At 32.9% G+C, this 17,972-nt stretch overlaps 2 protein-coding genes across 2 annotated transcripts; one reads left to right on the top strand and one right to left on the bottom strand.

Annotated features, from left to right (window-relative positions):
* Positions 1-1,483: 1,483 nt before the first annotated feature.
* Positions 1,484-13,658, bottom strand: Mppe (Metallophosphoesterase). Its single transcript, XM_085955556.1, has 6 exons — positions 13,518-13,658; positions 12,832-13,044; positions 7,944-8,106; positions 6,019-6,273; positions 2,506-2,740; positions 1,484-1,684 (listed from the first exon to the last, which is right to left on the bottom strand). The coding sequence occupies exons 1-6, from the start codon at positions 13,532-13,534 to the stop codon at positions 1,497-1,499; spliced, it is 1,071 nt and encodes a 356-aa protein (XP_085811682.1). The 5' UTR covers positions 13,535-13,658; the 3' UTR covers positions 1,484-1,496.
* A 458-nt stretch (positions 13,659-14,116) lies between these two features.
* LOC147066366 (PPP2R1A-PPP2R2A-interacting phosphatase regulator 1) lies at positions 14,117-17,972 on the top strand. Its single transcript, XM_085955646.1, has 3 exons — positions 14,117-14,410; positions 14,504-14,594; positions 15,113-17,972. Exons 1-3 carry the CDS (start codon positions 14,304-14,306, stop codon positions 15,647-15,649), a joined length of 735 nt encoding a protein of 244 aa, XP_085811772.1. The 5' UTR covers positions 14,117-14,303; the 3' UTR covers positions 15,650-17,972.

Genomic DNA, 17,972 nt, shown 5'->3' with positions numbered 1-17,972 from the left:
TTTAATAAAAAAATTATTATCTGGTACAAATGTTATCATTTCAAAGAAGCTTCGATATATATTTTTTGCTTAATATTAAATTGCAGACTAATTTTGGTTGTTAGTATGATCTTGGTGGCACATATAGTTAGGAAAACACGCTATACATGCGGATATATTGGTTAAGCATATTAAAATATCTAATATTAATAAGTACATTTTTGGCTAATTCTAAAAAAACTATAGACGGATAGGTTTTCATCACATTAATAAAATTATTAATACTATGCTAGCTTGTACTAATAATTATCAGGGCCGCGCTGCGCTGTCCATAAGGGTAATGCACTGTGATGCAGTCCGGTGACGAGGACCTATAACCACTGATTTTTTAATTGAATTAAAAGAATTTAAATTATCATTTAAAAACAGTGGCAGATTAACTATCAGGCCGCAGGTGTCTTTCTCACGGAGAAGTCTTTTATACCTGTTACAAAATTAAAGTGTCAGGAGAGCGCTTAATTGTTACATACATAGCTTTTTTTAAATAAAGAGACTGCTGCTCCCTTGCACCACATGCGGTGGACTTCACAGAAGACTACACTCTTAACTTGAGGAGAAATATTTATTAAATACTACACACTCAAGATGACAATATAATAAAAACATTAACTCGGCTCTACTCGACTATTAATGAAGATTGTCGTTGGTGTAATTGACGTATTACAAATATTTTTGTAATTATAATAAATATTTTATGAGGTTTAGGGTTGGCACGGCCCTGCTAAGTCTAATCACAATGATTATGACTAAATAATGAAGCAATTTCAGTCTGAATAAGAATAGTGTTTTAAGAAAATTAAACACATATTGGGTTTACAAAGTTTTTGATGCATTGAGCCTAAATTTTTATTTACGTGGGTTTGAAGTGAACTATTGGAATTAAATTTTACCCAGACATCTTGGTGAAGCAAAATAGGGGTTTTATTTGAAGTTTAACCACAAACCAACCATATTTTCAAATAATATAGAATAAATAAATTATAATATACTATAAGGCGAGATTTTATTGATATTATGTACGTCCTAAAATTCTAGCTTGCCTTTATGCATTTCAGAAATAACACAAACTACTCACAAAAAACTCTTATCTTCAAAAACTCATTATAAATATGTTAGTAATTATATTAAGATCAATGCACAATATAATATAATAGTAAATTTGTTATGTATTTAGCAAAAATAATTTCCACAAGCATTCTTCCAAAATCTACACTAAACTTTCTATTAAAGATGTTCTAAATTGAACATCTAGAGAAGGCCAATGAATTAAAAAACACATAGTAAACTGTAATGTCATTGGTTGTATTTTTTATAAAGCACTAATGATAACCAATGAAATTACTTGTTCAAAATGCATCGGCCTTCTTCACTGGCCTTATCGTGATGAATAATCTTCATGTACACTATTGGTTCTACCGTTATTAGCACCTGAAGGATTAGTTCATAATAATCGATGACTATACTTTTGAGCGAGGAATTTTCTTCCTGCAAAACATGACATAAAATGTTGCCATAAAGAATTTATAAAGGATGATTAGTACCAAATAAAGTATTGTTGAACATAGAACGAGTAGGTACATTTTTAATTGGTCAAACCTGCGAGGAGACCATAGTATTGAATATTCAAGTTTTTTTCCGGATCCATCTGAAATAATATAAAGTATTTTGAATTAATATTTCATAAAAGACATAAATTTCTTTCATTTAATATTTTTCTTAATATGAATACATAAAATCTATGTATGGAATTGTGAGGAGTTTCTCGTAAATTTTCAGTAAATGAATGTAAGTACCTACTACTACTAATTTTTATATTTATTTGCAATCACATGTCATTTTAGAGCGAGAACAGTAAAGCCAACAAGAGAATGTGGATCATAGATTCAATGCATCAAAGTTTCCCAAGTTGCTAGGTATTCATTACAAGAACGGTTTGGACATTAAGGTTCAATGCAGAACTCAACTGAGGCCGCAGCTTGTACCTACCATTCCCCAAGTGTCCCTTCTTTGCTGGAGTGACATTCCGTGTGGGTACTCCACTCGTCTACAAGAAATCCACATTTCCAATTGGTCCCTGCAATGAATAGCTGGCAATAGCGAAGGGTGGAGGTAGGCTGTTGAGATTCAACATAAATAGTGCACAATAAACTTTGTCAGTCATACGTTTTGTTTTCATGGAACTAATATTATAATTTGCAGATAGTGTTGGTTAGTTTTTAAAGTCTTAGTTCAATGAAAACAAATACGTTTGACTGACAAAGTTTAGTGTGTTTTTGCATTTCCATTGAATTTTCAGCCTCGAATGTTTTTGATGTAATGCCATTTGGTTGGAGAAGTGTTGAGAGACCTAAATTGCAGTGGTAGAATTTGGTGAGACCGAGACCTGACGAGGCCAGAGTCCACGGAAGGCGCGTCATGAATTGATGGTATATGATGATGATATGTCACTTTGTATTGTATACATACCTATTGTTGCTATTGAGTATCCCATGTTCGGTACGCCCATTCTATAGGAGCATGTCGGTACCACAAACTCGTGGTACGTATCTTTTTGGAAGTTAACTTTCAGTACGTAATCATTATCTTGAGGGGTGATGGGTATCACTTTGCTCACAAACATGGCGTCCAAAGTAGTTTCTAAATGTAGTGCTGTATGTTTGTGAGCAGAAAATATTACGGCTGGATGCAATCGGGTAATAACCTAGAAGTGAACAATACTAAATTAATTAGTAACCATTGGTTGAATGCTACATGTGATGAGAAACCGATAGTTTTGTGTTAAGAACCAAACCGGGTAAAATAAACAGAAGTTTAATTTAATATAAAGAGTATTATGACATTACAGTTATTGGTCAATGCGCCATAATACAAAATATAATTAAAGTAATTGAATCTGCCAAAGAGAAACCCAGTTATTTTTTAGAAATATTATGTATTATTAGAATTAGTTCCCGAAAAGGTATTATGGAATTATGAAATGTGGCTTTATCGATGGATGTATATCGAAGGTCAAAAATGTCACTAATGTGGACATCTAAGAAAGTAGGAGACCACCAAGAGTTCGTTGGTCACATATGTCATGTCAAGAATACACATAACAATACAGAGGCGTCATGTGGAGAATCGTTTACTAAAGCCTCACGAGCATTGTTTTTCCAGTATTCGATGCATGGCAGAGTTCTCTCGCGAATATCATCTGTAAGAGAACTTGGAATTACATTTGACAGTAAACTGACGTTTAGTGGTCATATAGATACCATTTGTAAAAAGGCGCTAAAGATGTTGGGCTTTGTCTTGCGTACTTCCCGGGTCTTTTCGGATGTTACGGTACTAAAAATTCTCTATAACTCCTTCGTTAGAAGCAGACTTGAGAGTAGGTCTATCGTTTGGGCCCCGCATCAGTTGAAGTACGGCCAATGGTGGAGAGTCCAAAAGAAATTTTTGAGACTCCTTTACCTTTTTTAATATTATCCATGGCTCTATCCGACTGATTTTCTCTTAGGGATGCTTACATACTGTAGCTTAAAATTTAGAAGGGATCTTTATTTAGCTACATATTTTTTCAGACTTATACGCGGCGTAAATGTGAACTCTGCCATTCTTGGTGGTGTTGGCCTGTGTGTCTCTGATAATTACCTTAGGAATCGAGGGCATCCATTGTTTGTTCTCCCAAGGTGCAGAACTAACCTGCCATTAGTAATGCCAATTGGGAGAGAAATAACCATGTTTAATGAAATCGCTTCGGATATTGATATATTCCACTTACGTGAGGTGAATTTAGGTGGACGTTGTTTTATAAGTTTTTAAGATAGGGTCTATCAAAGTTCACTCTGTGTGCTTCCGTCTACTATTATTTTGTTTTATTTTTGTTATTTTATTTCTTATTTTATTACTTATTGTATTATTAACTCACACTTCTCCGTATTTTTATTTTTAAAAATTATTAACACTTATTTTATGTCATGTCGTGAACGCTTTGAATTTATAATTTGTTCTGTTCATTATATGTAAAATAAATTTGATTTGATTTGATAAATAAATTTGATTTGATTTGATAAATTAATTAATAATATAGAAATATATAATAAGAGATAAAGAAAAACTTATAATTAGCATAGAAGCATTATTATTGATTTTATTAATAATTGTATTTCAATTTTTGATGAGCCGACACAGAGTATGGTGACAGGAAACTTTATAAAAAATGGGTTATTACTTGATATTACCAATGACATACCAATGAGTTGCACTCACTTACCATGTGATAATAAATTTTATACATCATCATGAATTACCACAAAGTAAATGCTGAATTTCTTGAAAGGATTGAGGTGAAACCGTTTATTTATTATACAACAAAAATCTGTTAATATAACCTCTACCCCGTGTGGAGGCTCATATGCTCGGCTTCAAATCAAACATGGTATATAATTTAATTTTCATGTATATGGACATTTACTGCTCAAAACTAATTTTATAATTATGTGAGTTGTATTCGTTTATCTACTAGCATCTCAATTAGAATGTTATACTTTAAATTCCGATTGACTGGTTTCGCCTTTTGGCATCTTCAAGGTCATATAATGCATATTTGCCAATTGTAAATATGCAACTGGCAAAGATTACGGTTTATTACTATTTATATACTAAATTAAGATAGGTTATAATAAAAAATTATCTTTAAAAGATTATTTTCCAAATATTGCATAATCTCAAGTATTGTAAATTTTTGAATAATCGGTGTAAAAGAGCTTACTTGTAATAAATTAAGCTCATTGCAATGATAACATATTTATCATAGTGATAAGTGATAACACACTCAATCATACAGAATATCTTATGTAGGAAAAACAAATTCGACGTATGTACTTATATTATTTGGATAGATATTATATATATTATAATAAAATTATTATTAGTAATTATTTGGTATACCTATAATAAGTATATTTGATAATATACATATTATGTCAAGCAATGCTCGGTTTTTAAAATGTATACAGTGAAACCCCGATTACCGGCCTTCTGTGTGTAGTTTCTGCACTCTCGTTTCAATTTAGAACAATTAATATCCCGTTTTACGTATTTATTTCCCATAATTTACGTCTGAAATATTTATTCAAAATTCATTTAAAATTAAATTTGCACTGCAACACTGAAACTTTAAGGTGCTGATGTATAAATGCATTTATTTTTATAGACACGCCCGCCGTGTCCAAGGCCAAGTTTACAATGCGCGGTTGGTTAAGGTGCTGAAGCATATGCGTATTCCTTTTTACACGTCTGCACTGTACAACGTCAATTTTACAGAACATAGTTGGTGGGCGACCTTTTACTTTAGCTAGGGTGAGCACACGGAATTTTTGTCATTCTCCGTTTTAGCTCAAATGCATTATTGACGTACAAAATTAAACCTTCAAATCATTTTATAATATTAAAAAAGTTTTATATAAACAAGTTAAAATATGCACCAAATCAATTTGAATGATTTTTTAATACAAAAATACTTTTAAATTTTTCAATAAGTACCCTGTCTACATTTTCCCTTCCGAATCCCTTCAAAAATGTAAAACCGGGGTTTCACTGTATACCTACATATACACCCATATAGATGGTATGTGGTCAATGATACTGTGAATAAAGTGTATAAAAAGTTAGGTTACCTATTCAGAATATAATTTCAATAATGTGAGTTCAATATTTGTGCGACTTAATATACTGTAATCTATTTCAAATTAAAATATATATTTTAATAATACACAATCCATCAACGCTCATCTTTAAATTTTGTTACGATAATGAGCCCACATAGAGTTGTAGTACCAGGAAGAAGAAGTGTCATTTTAGTACGAGACAATACAAAAAGTTCTACCTGGTACGATTTACATAAGGAGAGGAGTTGGGTGGAAAATAACTGGAAGGAAATGACTTCCAACTGTCAACGATTGAAGGGGAACCAAATGAAGATGATAAACTTACATTTTCAGTAAATCTTCCCGGTGAAAGCAACAGAGGCATATGTGCTACGACGACTGAGGTTTTATTTTGAGGCACTACGTAGTCTGATGGAAGCTTGGGCAATGACTGCATGATGTTGTTTACCTTGTAAATATCTACATGTTTCACATTGATTAAGTCTGACTGAATAAAAGCACTGTAAAATTGCTTCACTTTTCCTGGATAAATGGGTTCATTCTCACCGCCTATATCATTGTCCCCTGGGATCCAAACATGCTGTAATGAAGAGGAATACTGTTAAACCGTTTTACACAGATGTATATAGATCAGGTATGATCAACAGATCGGTCGCCAAGCAAGTCTATAGCGGCCGCATTAGCAGTTTTACAACCATCGCATTTTTGTATATTTGACATAAAATGAGTGTTTTGATTTGATAACTGCATCAAAAAAATAAAACAACAACGCTAGAAACACATTATCATCAATATCACGTGAGCGCACCTGAGCTCACGGTAAGCTCGTGCCACGGGCAAAGAGTGTGCAATATTGTTTTACATGGTATTTAAAATGTTATCAGACAGACGTTCCCAGCCCTAAGCACATTTCGAGCCGAAAACGAATAGCTACAGTTAGTTAAATCTGCCAAAATATATCAACAACACACTAAGGTTACCTCACGTGTACACCACCAACCTGACGTGTGATAGAACTTTTTTTTAATTTTCTGCAAGTATACACGTTGTTGAGTCACATGTACTCACATATTTATTTGAGTTTGGTTTGGAAAGGAACTACAAATGACACAATGTTTTTGCAGATTGTCAGTTCTTATTATTGAATATTCTGATGGTTGTAGTACAGGAGCTCACGTGACGTGATGGTAATGTGTTTTTAGAATTTTATGTAGAATGATTATAAAAATCAATAATTAATGCTGATCAAAGATTTCCAACAAAAAAAACTGAGATTATTTTTCCAATAAATATGGATAACCATTTATAAAAACATTCCAAGTGTAATTTTACCTTTAAAAAAATGCACTGTAGATATAAAAAAATGTCATGCAGGACCTGTCAGATTTTAAATAATTATTATTCAGTATCTACAAATGTCTTTGCATATTGAATGACTCATACTAGTGTATAACCATATAAATGCAATGTTTGGTCATCTAAAAATATGTCAAATGAAACATACTACTGAAAAACCACATAAATGCAATGTTTGGTCATCTAAAAATATGTCAAATGAAACATACTACTGAAAAACCATATAAATGCAATGTTTGGTCATCAAAAATATGTCAAATGAAACATACTACTGAAAAACCATATAAATGCAATGTTTGGTCATCTAAAAATATGTCAAATGAAACATACTACTGAAAAACCACATAAATGCAATGTTTGGTCATCTAAAAATATGTCAAATGAAACATACTACTGAAAAACCACATAAATGCAATGTTTGGTCATCTAAAAATATGTCAAATGAAACATACTACTGAAAAACCACATAAATGCAATGTTTGGTCATCTAAAAATATGTTAAATGAAACATACTACTGAAAAACCACATAAATGCAATGTTTGGTCATCTAAAAATATGTAAAATGAAACATACTACTGAAAAACCATATAAATGCAATCTATGCTGATTGTTTCTTTATTCAGTTATCTAACAAATATTAAATTTAACGTACTGGTAAAAAAACCATACAAATATAATGTTGTACATTTAAGCGACATGGTTATCTCAGAACACGTAAAATGATTTAGACTGGTGAAAACCTATATGAATGCGACGTTTGCTTATTTGAATGCTTGCATCTTGGTGATTTTCAAATCTCGCAACGATTTTTAGACACAAGTGAGTTGAATAACAAACAAGTTGGCCTGATATAATTAATCATATACATAAGAAACCTTATTAAAATTACTTACCTTTATCGGATATTCTGTATTGAAAATGATCGCTAATCGTTTCAGATACGAGTGAAATTCATCACCCGTGGCAATGGTGCCTTCGTCCATAATATCCCCCAGAAATAATACAACATCTGGATTGAAATGTGATACAGCCTGCGCGTAAGTTTTGGCAAGATATCTGAAAAATATTTAAAAAAAATATTATATTCTGTCCAACAGGAAACATAATATTCACCACTGTCTTGCTTAACCATTATTATTAAACAATTAGGGAAACATAAATCTATTTGAAGAATACTGCAATAATAAAAGATACTTCATAACTAAATTGTACTATTTCTTTTTTTCCCTGTTCATATCCCCTGTTTAGGTGGGGCATATAAACACCATGCAGCACCTCCAAGATTGCATGTCCATTGCCATTCTTCAAATTTTGTGTGAATCGACTAATAACCAACTCTCATACAGAGTCTGTAAAGTTCTATGTGGCGATTTTCCTATATATAGCTAAATATTATTATGCAGAAACTGCATTATCCCATAAACAGATTGAGCAACATTTATGGCGAAAAAAACAATTAGGTATGCTAGCTATAAAAACTCCAAATTACATAAGAAAATTTAAATCCACAAAATTAGTTAAGTATACGGCCCAAACTCCACATAAGGCAGGGCGGCGCGCGTTTGGGTGGTGAATCATCGGGAATACAATGCAGCGTACACATTGCGTGCCTTATATTTCAAAGCAACACCGCCCAAACGCGCGGCGCCCCCGCGCGAATCCTTATGTGGAGTTTGGGCCTACAGTTGACTTGGGCAGACTTGCATTAAATGCCATTGTGTACATATTCAATGCCGTAATTACTCGAGTAGACTCACCAACTTGCCGAGAAATGGTCAACCTTAAATAGCAATTTCATGCAACTATTCTATTGTCTTAACCTGTTGTGATTATTTGAGACATAATTATATATTGTAATAGTAATACTATCGACAGAGGGTACATGTTGGAATTTGAATTAAAATTTTTAAATTTAGATTATTATTTTGTGTTGCTACTGTTAAGACAAACAATATCTTTCAGTCAGCTTGATGGCTACACTAAACTTTCTTTTCTTTCTTTCGACCATGTCCAATCCTAATAGGATCATATAGGCCTCCACAGAGTGGAGGTTTATATTAACAGATTTTTGTTTTTACGAGAAATGGATGTCAGCCACTTGCTCAACCTATTAGGTCCATACTCTGACTCATACACAAATTAAAAACAATATATATACTTGCCAGACCCAGGATTCGAACTTGGGACCCACAACGCTATAGGCCGACGCTTAAGCCGCGCGGCCATTGTGGAATTAACACTAAACAGTCTTCCCATATATTTACTTACTTCAAATAACACTGCTAGTTATTAGAGAAAGTAAATGGACAAGTAAAGTTTTTAGGAGGATTTAGTAGCATATTATTTTTAATTAGTAATAATATTGTGTATTCAAATAATGAATAATGTCCAGTGCCCATAATTATAAAAACAAACATCAATATGACAGCATTAACTGGATGCGACGCGTGGCCAGAGGCAGAATCTAATGACTTTGTGCTAATCATTGGCTTCGCTTGTCGAGTTGGATCAGGTAAAAGTATAAAATTTTGCGAACGGCTCGGTGAAAAGATTCAAAGTACATAATAATATGTTAGTAGAAGTTGGAGAGTCTGCTCATGTAATTTAGCCATAACAAAAAACCAAAAATGTAGCATTCTTTATTGAATGTACATAATTTGGAACACCTCAGAAACACATCTTTTAGAAATTTTGCATCCATCAGATTCCAGCCAATATGCTTTACTAAACAAGTAGTATTTCCTATACCGATTATGTTGAAATTTACTGACAACTATGGGTTTGAGGTATTATCTCAACTTCCGTTAATATTGGCAACTATCTTTTTTGATTTTGAATCAAGGTAGGAACAACATGCACTCACCTTGATTAAGGATTTGCATTAATAAGTAAACTATTTTTTAGTCAATGAATACTTAATATACAAGAATTAAGTATTTAACATTTGTTATTGAAGATATATAATTTGTTAATACAGCAAAACCTTGATTATCTGGACTAATCTGGATAATTGTAAAAATAATAAAACATCTCAGTATATTTTAATTCTAGAATAAACCTTTTTAATAGTATTCATTGAAAAAATTCACCATTTTTATGAATTACATATTTCGGCTCAATGTTACGAGAGCTCACCGCGGTGAAACGTCAGATTTTTTTACTCTATACTTGAAAGTATCTAAACGACACTTTTGAGCATAGACAACCATGGCAAAACCGCTATTATAAGCGTAGACAATAAGTACGGTCACAGAGAAGAGTGAAATATTTTAATAAACTTAATAATTAAAAATACAGTTATTACGTTGGCAACAATACCTCTCGTTTACATTGCGTATAATATTCTCTATACCTGATCTATGTTCTCTGATGAAGAAATGAAATAAACTTCGGATTGAGGTGATTCAGGCGCATTTAAAATGATAGGTGACACGCCTATTGAATATATTTATTTGGTTATGTCAATAGTAAGTGGGATAAATTAACATATTCGATATTATCTCGATAATCAGCCACCTTAAATTCAAATCGCTTCACGATTCGCGCGACACGTCACGTCACTGCACCGCTGCATGCCGCGCCAGCTGTCAGGTGAAATTTGCAATTCGAAAAAGAAGAATGAACATGTATCCCTTGTTTTAAATTACCTACCTACCTATTTAATTGATCGATCATTCCTATAATGAAACTGATGTTATAAATATATATTTAGGCTCGTGATAATTATTCATTCATAATTAAGTATATGATCTCCCGATTTTTAAAAAAAGCATTAATTAAAATATAAAGCCGGCTAGGTCTTCAGTGACAGCTCTCTTTAAATAGACGGATGGTTTTGAGATGATTAATGTGAAAAGTAGCTCATATAATTTGATAATTTAACGTGTTATATGGAACCGTGACTGTGATTCCCGATTTTTAAAAGTCCATTTACTAAAACATAAGTCAGATTTGCAGTAATCGGGTGATTCAGAAACTTATATTATTAACTGTCATCGACGGCGGCCGACGGTGCGTGCGGCCGCGTTATAGATATGTTTCAGACGATACTCATTTACACATTCCAATTTTTAAGTCGAAGTCGAAGTCAAAAGTTTAATCGTTCTCCATCGAGTGATAAGATAGTTAAATTAGATTGTAAATTTATGTCGTTCCGGCGTGCCCTCGCGCTTTATCAACCCATAGCGATCTTAAACGGGAGATTGCAAGAAATGAAATCAACTTCGGATCGAGGTGATTCGGGTGAATTTCAATGATGGGTGACACGCAAAATGAATATAATTACGCCGTAACGTCAATATCAAGTCGGAAAAGTCAATATTCTTGGCATTTTAGTGAAAATCAGTGACGGAAATTTCAAAGAGGACACCGTTCGCGCGACGCGAGGCCACTGCCATCTATCGGATCAAGCTGTAACTTCAAAAAATATCGTTTGTCATGAGACAATAACAGCGGTGACGTACCTAATCGAATCGTCGATAATTAATGCCCCAATTCCTATCGATGAATACTATATTGCATAGGATACTCGTTATATTTATGTGGTTTCGTAAATTTTGTATGCCTTACTATTATCTTAGCTGTTTAGGTAGGCACCTACCCGCCTAACCTATCTAGTAATAAAAATAAATACCTAAGTACTTTACGCTCCGTTCTCTTAAATAAAATAATATAATTTATAGGTACTTATACTTATGACCGCTAGGATGATGTATAAATATTGCTATGTTTCAACGTATTTGATGGGTACCTACACAAAACCGTTACCGACCTTCCTTTCTTCTTCCTTGTTACTGACTACAAAATAAACGGAATAATAAATAAATATACTTAACTATATTATGATAATTATTATATTATAATGTCGTAAATGAATACGGATACGGAATACTGACTATAGATATATCTTATAAAAACAATCACTAATCAAAGAGTAAATAAAAGCCATTCAAGCCATTTTCACTCGTATTTATTATTTTATTGATTAAATTTGAGTCGGAATTTTCTGAAATAATAACAATATCGTTTAGTTAACACGGCAAAATATTATATAAATATTGTTATGTATAACGTTATTTTGAACAATTTTCCTTATTTTCGCATGTTTATACGAAGGATTAAGCACGAGTGTCTTTGTGTCAAAGGTTACATTATATTTATTTTAATTTTATGAAATGCATTGGCAAACTCTATTATGCTATACTGATTTTTGAAAACGGCGATTTTATTAATAATGTTTGAATTTTATTTATTGTAAATGATTATTATATTTGTACTTATTGTCTACGCTTATAATAGCGGTTTTGCCATGATTGTCTATGCTCAAAAAGTGTCGTTTAGATGCTTTCAAGTATTGAATAAAGAAATCTGACGTTTATCCTGGGTAAGCTGTCATAATATAGAGCCCATATTTCAAATTGTATTTTTTTTCATAATTATACGAAACTGATGATGAAAAATAAATCGAGGTGCAGATAAAGCTCTACTGTACCTTGATAAATCACAAAAGATGATCGGCAATAGTAATGGAATTTGAGATAATACCATGGATGCGTAGTTAGTATATTTCAAATGATTAGTATTGTACAGATTGCTTGTAAGCCACGGTGGCCGACATCCGATGGTGAAACTCATTGAAGTTCGTATCCAGCTCGGTACTTACAAATATTTTTTTCTAATAGGTAAGTTTTTTGGTGTTCCAAATTATGTCTGTTAAATAAAAGGTCATTTTATTTTATGCATAATACCATCCAATTGGTTTTAACTAGTTATTATACATACCGATCACAGTCCCAATTGAATATGTACTTAAGCGGTGCATCTTCACTCTGGTCACCCAAGATCTGTGGGTCAGCAACCATTAGTATCTTAACACAGTCTTCGTTGGGCCGGCACCTAAGTGCCGGCCACTTGTATGATTGGAATACATACACCAAGTATTCATTGTATATTACCACAGATAGCAACAGAACTATGATAAATTTAACTTGATTTCTGCAAAAAAAAAAAAAACAAATGCGACTCAATGCCCACAGATATAAAAAGTAATATACAAATTTTGGAGTTACAACTAGTGGCTGACACGCGAAGCGAGACATGCACTCGATCACAAGCAGTCACAGATGTAGTGACTTTTCTGATTGCTCGCAGTCAGTGTGTGCCGTTTCTAAAGATTGTTTTTTCAGAATTTTTCTATATTGAACCATTTGCATCTCCCGACAGAATAGAATCTTGAATTCTCTTCTAGAATTCTGTCAAGTCAGATGTTGTCAAAATATATGTTTTTAAATAAGTCATGTAACCAAAGAGGTTGGACGGTGCATGTAACTAACGTTATATTTCAATTATTTTTTACAATAAATTATTCAGTACATAACAAAATTATGTGGTATAAAATAATATTAACCCTACTCTTGAGTGTTGGCAATACAATTTTATTTAACTTGTAGATATTATATTATTATTACCTGATTTTGAAACGCATGAATATTATTCATAACACTGGTTTATACAATTAATTCATGAGTTTCTGTTAACAATACATTTGGGATAGTAATATTAATGGTTAAAATTGCAAGAAATTGACATTTGACGTTTAGAGGGCTCCACGGGGCATAGACTAATAACTATTTTTATATTATTGCTCGATTTTGGCCATAAATAATAAGAATAAAAATCTGACAGTTTAATTTTTATGGCTGTTCAACCATGAACCAGTGTGCTTGGTGTCGGTTGCAAAGAGATTGAAGAGAGGAGTCCAATCTCTTTGGTTCTATGTCTCCTGAATTATCCAAAAAGCTTTTCATGGAAATAGCAAATTGACAAATAACAAAAAATGTCATAAAGACAAAAAATTAAATACATTGTGAAACGAGCTTTTGTATTATTACTGTTCATAAACATGTGAAATTCATATTCATTATTTAAAATATACCATTCGAATTACATTTTAAGAATGGGTAATAATATATTTCAATTAAAATTTATCAAAGCGAACGTCCTTTCATTCAGGATCTAACTGTCGTCTGGCAATAAGATTTTGTAAAAAAAATATTCTAATTCTATTGATGTCTGTCGGCAAAACCCGGCTCGGGCTGTAGTGCGATAAAATGACAGTTGAGTAATGAGATTCGGTGTTCCGTGATCGTTTGTCAAAATATCTAAATTCGTCTGAAATTAGTTTAAGTGAATGTAGAAGTAGTTAGAATTTGATTGAACCCATCTATAAGTTAGTGATTTATTATAATTTAATTATGGATGTTGATACACCAAATATATTGAAACGATGTAGTAGTGCACCTCTAATAAATGAAGTGGCCTCTACGATGACTTCTTCGCCGTCGACCAATTCAGTTCCCAGGCAAGTTCAGGCGACAATATAAAATAGTGTGGCTTGTCATAATGTCAATATATCTTTTATAATAATAATATCTTAATTGTGCATTTGTTTTAGGGATACAATATCTTTTAACCCTTTTGCCAATCACAACCAGCAAAGGACTAGGAGATTCAGTGCTAGCTTCAGTCCACTGATCCATTCGCCGGTAAGTTTCGGCAAATCATTTATTATACCTATAGTACAATCAACTTATGTTGCATGTTAATGAATCCTGCACCTCACATCTCAACATTATAATCAGCTCTAAAGTAAACAGTAGATAATACTTTGATACAGGATTTTATTATTCATGCCTCTTCCTGGGAAACTAGTCTGTGGGAGACGTTCACCTCTTATTGTTGATTACCTATTATACATAAAGGAGGGTTCAGTATTGAAAGAAAATGAATTTTGCCACCAAAGAATGATCACGTCAGAAATCATATTTCGATAGATTTCAAACATATCCTGACTATGGAAATTGTCTCTAATATTGATCCAAATCGAATATTGACAGTAAAATTGTAAAAACAATAAATAACTGTGATTTTGAAATAAATTTCATACATGTTACGTGAACTTTAACGTGATGTTTGAAAGTACTTACATGTTTAATTAATTTGGATTATATTATGGATAATTCTCAATTCATTATAAGTAATAAAGTTATTGTGTAATTTACAGAATGGTACAGGGCCACGAATGACTCCACGAGTGAGTCAATTGCGGCAAGAAGAATGTGCGGATGTCACTAATATTCGAGAGGTCGCCCATGAACGGGAAACGCACAGCGCCATGCAGATGAGCCAGTCGTGGGAGGATCTCACTTTGATGGGGGGCGCGTCCAATGCTTCCAGCGCCCCCATGTCTCCCACTCGGGTCGCGAGGTTCTCTCCCGGAGTCTCTCCTTCGCCCACGAGAAAAGCTTTCGCCACGAGACGCAGCCTGTCTCCGATCGCCATGCGACCTTCCTGCCTTAGCCCCGTCAGCAGAACTTCAGGGCTGGTTCCGGTGAAACGGCGTTTCGATATGGATGACTCGCCTGCGCCCAAGCGGTGCTGCTGGTCAGTGGACAGACGTACGCCTTCTACTCCCGGAACGCCTGACTCATTGGGAGATTCTCCGTCGGGTTTCACCTTCCGACCCGTATCTCCACGGGCCCCGTCTCTTCCTTCGCCTTTACCCACTCCTCAAAGCCACATTTCTCAAAGTCCCAGCTAATGTTAACGTCTTTCACTTATTGTAAACAGCTTTTTAGCCAAAGGATTTTCTTTTGTAAATAACTAGAACTATAATTAGTATGTTTCAGCCTTTCTTATATTTATTAAAATTTCTCAGCTTAGCGAGTGTAATGTATATCCCACTTTGTTTAGCTTAATAGCGCCTGTACACGTGCATGGATTTACTGATAGCAATAGCGTTAAATTAAACTATCGCGATAATAACCGTTTACTCACAAATATGCTGATCGTCGTGTTAATCTCATTTTTCAAGGGTCAGCTAGATGCGTTGGTTGTTGCGTGCATGTTTGTCTGCTACGTGGTGTTCATAATTCAGGTTTGCTACTATTGTTGTACTGCCCATCTGCACATGTTGCGCCTTTTTTTTTATCTACGCATGCAGTCTTACAAGTTGCATAATATTACGTGTTTACATTTGCATTTTATTGTTATGGTCGCGACAATATGAACTGCCAGCAATAAATCCAAGCATATGTAAACAAATTATTATTCTCACATGAAAATTCTTAAAAAGCAATAATGTTTACCATAATAATCCCTTTATTTCGTCAGTTTGCTGTGGAAAATCACAAACATTTTTATAGAATGAGTTATGTATATCCAAGTTTATGTTGTTATACATAATTTCTTCACAAGTCACAAGAATTTTTGAAAAAATATAGTGGTTATTTGAGTTTTGGAAAAACATTAGACATGTTATAAGAATAGTCACAAAGTTAATTTAATTTTCTATAAATATTTTGTGTTTGTGGTAATCCCTATATCAATGCATGCTGGTACGTTGATCTAAACATATATAAAATTAATACATTATATCGAAGAAAAGTATTTTTCGTTTGCCATTATCTTTGAAGTTAGTTACTTGCAGCAAGCCGACAATTTATTGGTTCAATTTCATTTTTGCATTTTTGCTTTCATACAGCAAGAATCTTTCTTTTTGAGAAGTTAGTGTAATCGTATCAACTATTAATTTATTATTTATTACTATCTTACCATTAGGTATTTGTGAAGTGTCTCTAAAATAAAATCCAATTCGTTCTTGAAATACCAACAAATTGTTCTGAAAGACCCCAATGAATTCACTTATGAGAAAGTGATACATAGACCCGTGAAGATAATTTTGTTTGTAGGATAAGAGCTTTTTCGGATTCCTCAAAAGCTATTGTTATTTCCAATGGTTATGCTAACTACAACTTGGAAATTGGTGGACTAGAAAATTCTAGAATATTTGTATTACAATTTAAATCCAACAAACTCCAAATATACTTGAAAGGAAAAATTAGTTTTAAATGATGCTTTGTTGTGATCTAATCATTGCAAAAAATTACATAACGTGTGATATTTATTCATCTAATAAAATTACATTAATCAAAACACCTTTGCTGTAGATATTATTAAAATTACTTTAATATTATAGTAGCGTAGATTTAAGAGTATGATTTTAAATTATTAAGAAAGAAACATCACTTGTTTGTATATTTCGTAAAATAACTTTATATTATTATTATTACTTCCTGTGAAATGAAATCATTTTGTTTCCAAATGAATAATTGTTATAATTTATTTTAATTCAGCTGGAGGTGTGTACATCATATTATTAATAATATTATATCAATTAATACCGAAACATAATTATATCTTTACCTAATCATAATGTTATAATCTCAAGAGACATCCAGGGCCAGATTAAGAGAATTTGGGGCTCTGGGCACTACCTTAAATCTGGGCCCTTATTATTTTTATGTCAATCTGTATTTCAGTAGTCCAATTTTCAAAAATATAGTACAGAATTCACGGTTAAAGGTGTGCTTCCTTCACCCGTGTTTTCAAAACTAAAAAAAAAGAGTTTATCATTTTTATTATGTCTCACCTGGTCAGTAGGCAATTGCCTAGTCATCATAGTCCATAATCTTGCCCTGGGTACATCATAAAGTACAAGGTACAACAGAATAATTCATAACCAATAGGTATGCAATGCTACCAATAGACCATAACGAGGGCATATTGACAACGCATTATTTCAGTTTTTGCTGATTTTCTGTTTTAAATGCCAAAATGTATACAATTTTACGCTCTACGTTCTGGTAAAACGCGCAAAGGCATAGGATATAATGGTGAGAAAATAGAAACATTAGTAAATCATATTGTTATTTTTTTATTCTGATAGAAAGCATGATAATGACCTAATGTGTTCTGCGTATACAAAATAACATGTCGTATATTGTGTTTGCCATAAAGGTTAGTCTTTATAATGTAGAAAAAATGTTTTTAAATCATAAAAAAATCTGTGGGAGAATGCTTTG

Source organism: Rhyacophila brunnea, unplaced genomic scaffold (assembly GCF_057557595.1).
Source record: "Rhyacophila brunnea isolate RB1 unplaced genomic scaffold, BYU_Rbru_1.0 scaffold_5, whole genome shotgun sequence".
Taxonomy (NCBI): Eukaryota; Metazoa; Arthropoda; class Insecta; order Trichoptera; family Rhyacophilidae; genus Rhyacophila; species Rhyacophila brunnea.
The sequence above is the reverse complement of the archived record's forward strand: the minus strand, read 5'-3'. Positions and strand labels throughout refer to the sequence as shown.

Bases quoted from the DNA above. Each gene is read 5' to 3' on its own strand.
- Mppe (XM_085955556.1), bottom strand. The intron at 8,107-12,831 runs GTATGTATAATA...AATATTTTTCAG, and splicing joins TTCAATTGGGACTGTGATCG to ATATCTTGCCAAAACTTACG. The intron at 2,741-6,018 runs GTAAGTTTATCA...GTTCACTTCTAG, and splicing joins CGGGAAGATTTACTGAAAAT to GTTATTACCCGATTGCATCC.
- LOC147066366 (XM_085955646.1), top strand. From the start codon at position 14,304: ATGGATGTTGATACACCAAATATATTGAAACGATGTAGTAGTGCACCT. The intron at 14,411-14,503 runs GCAAGTTCAGGC...CATTTGTTTTAG, and splicing joins TCGACCAATTCAGTTCCCAG to GGATACAATATCTTTTAACC. The intron at 14,595-15,112 runs GTAAGTTTCGGC...TGTAATTTACAG, and splicing joins GTCCACTGATCCATTCGCCG to AATGGTACAGGGCCACGAAT.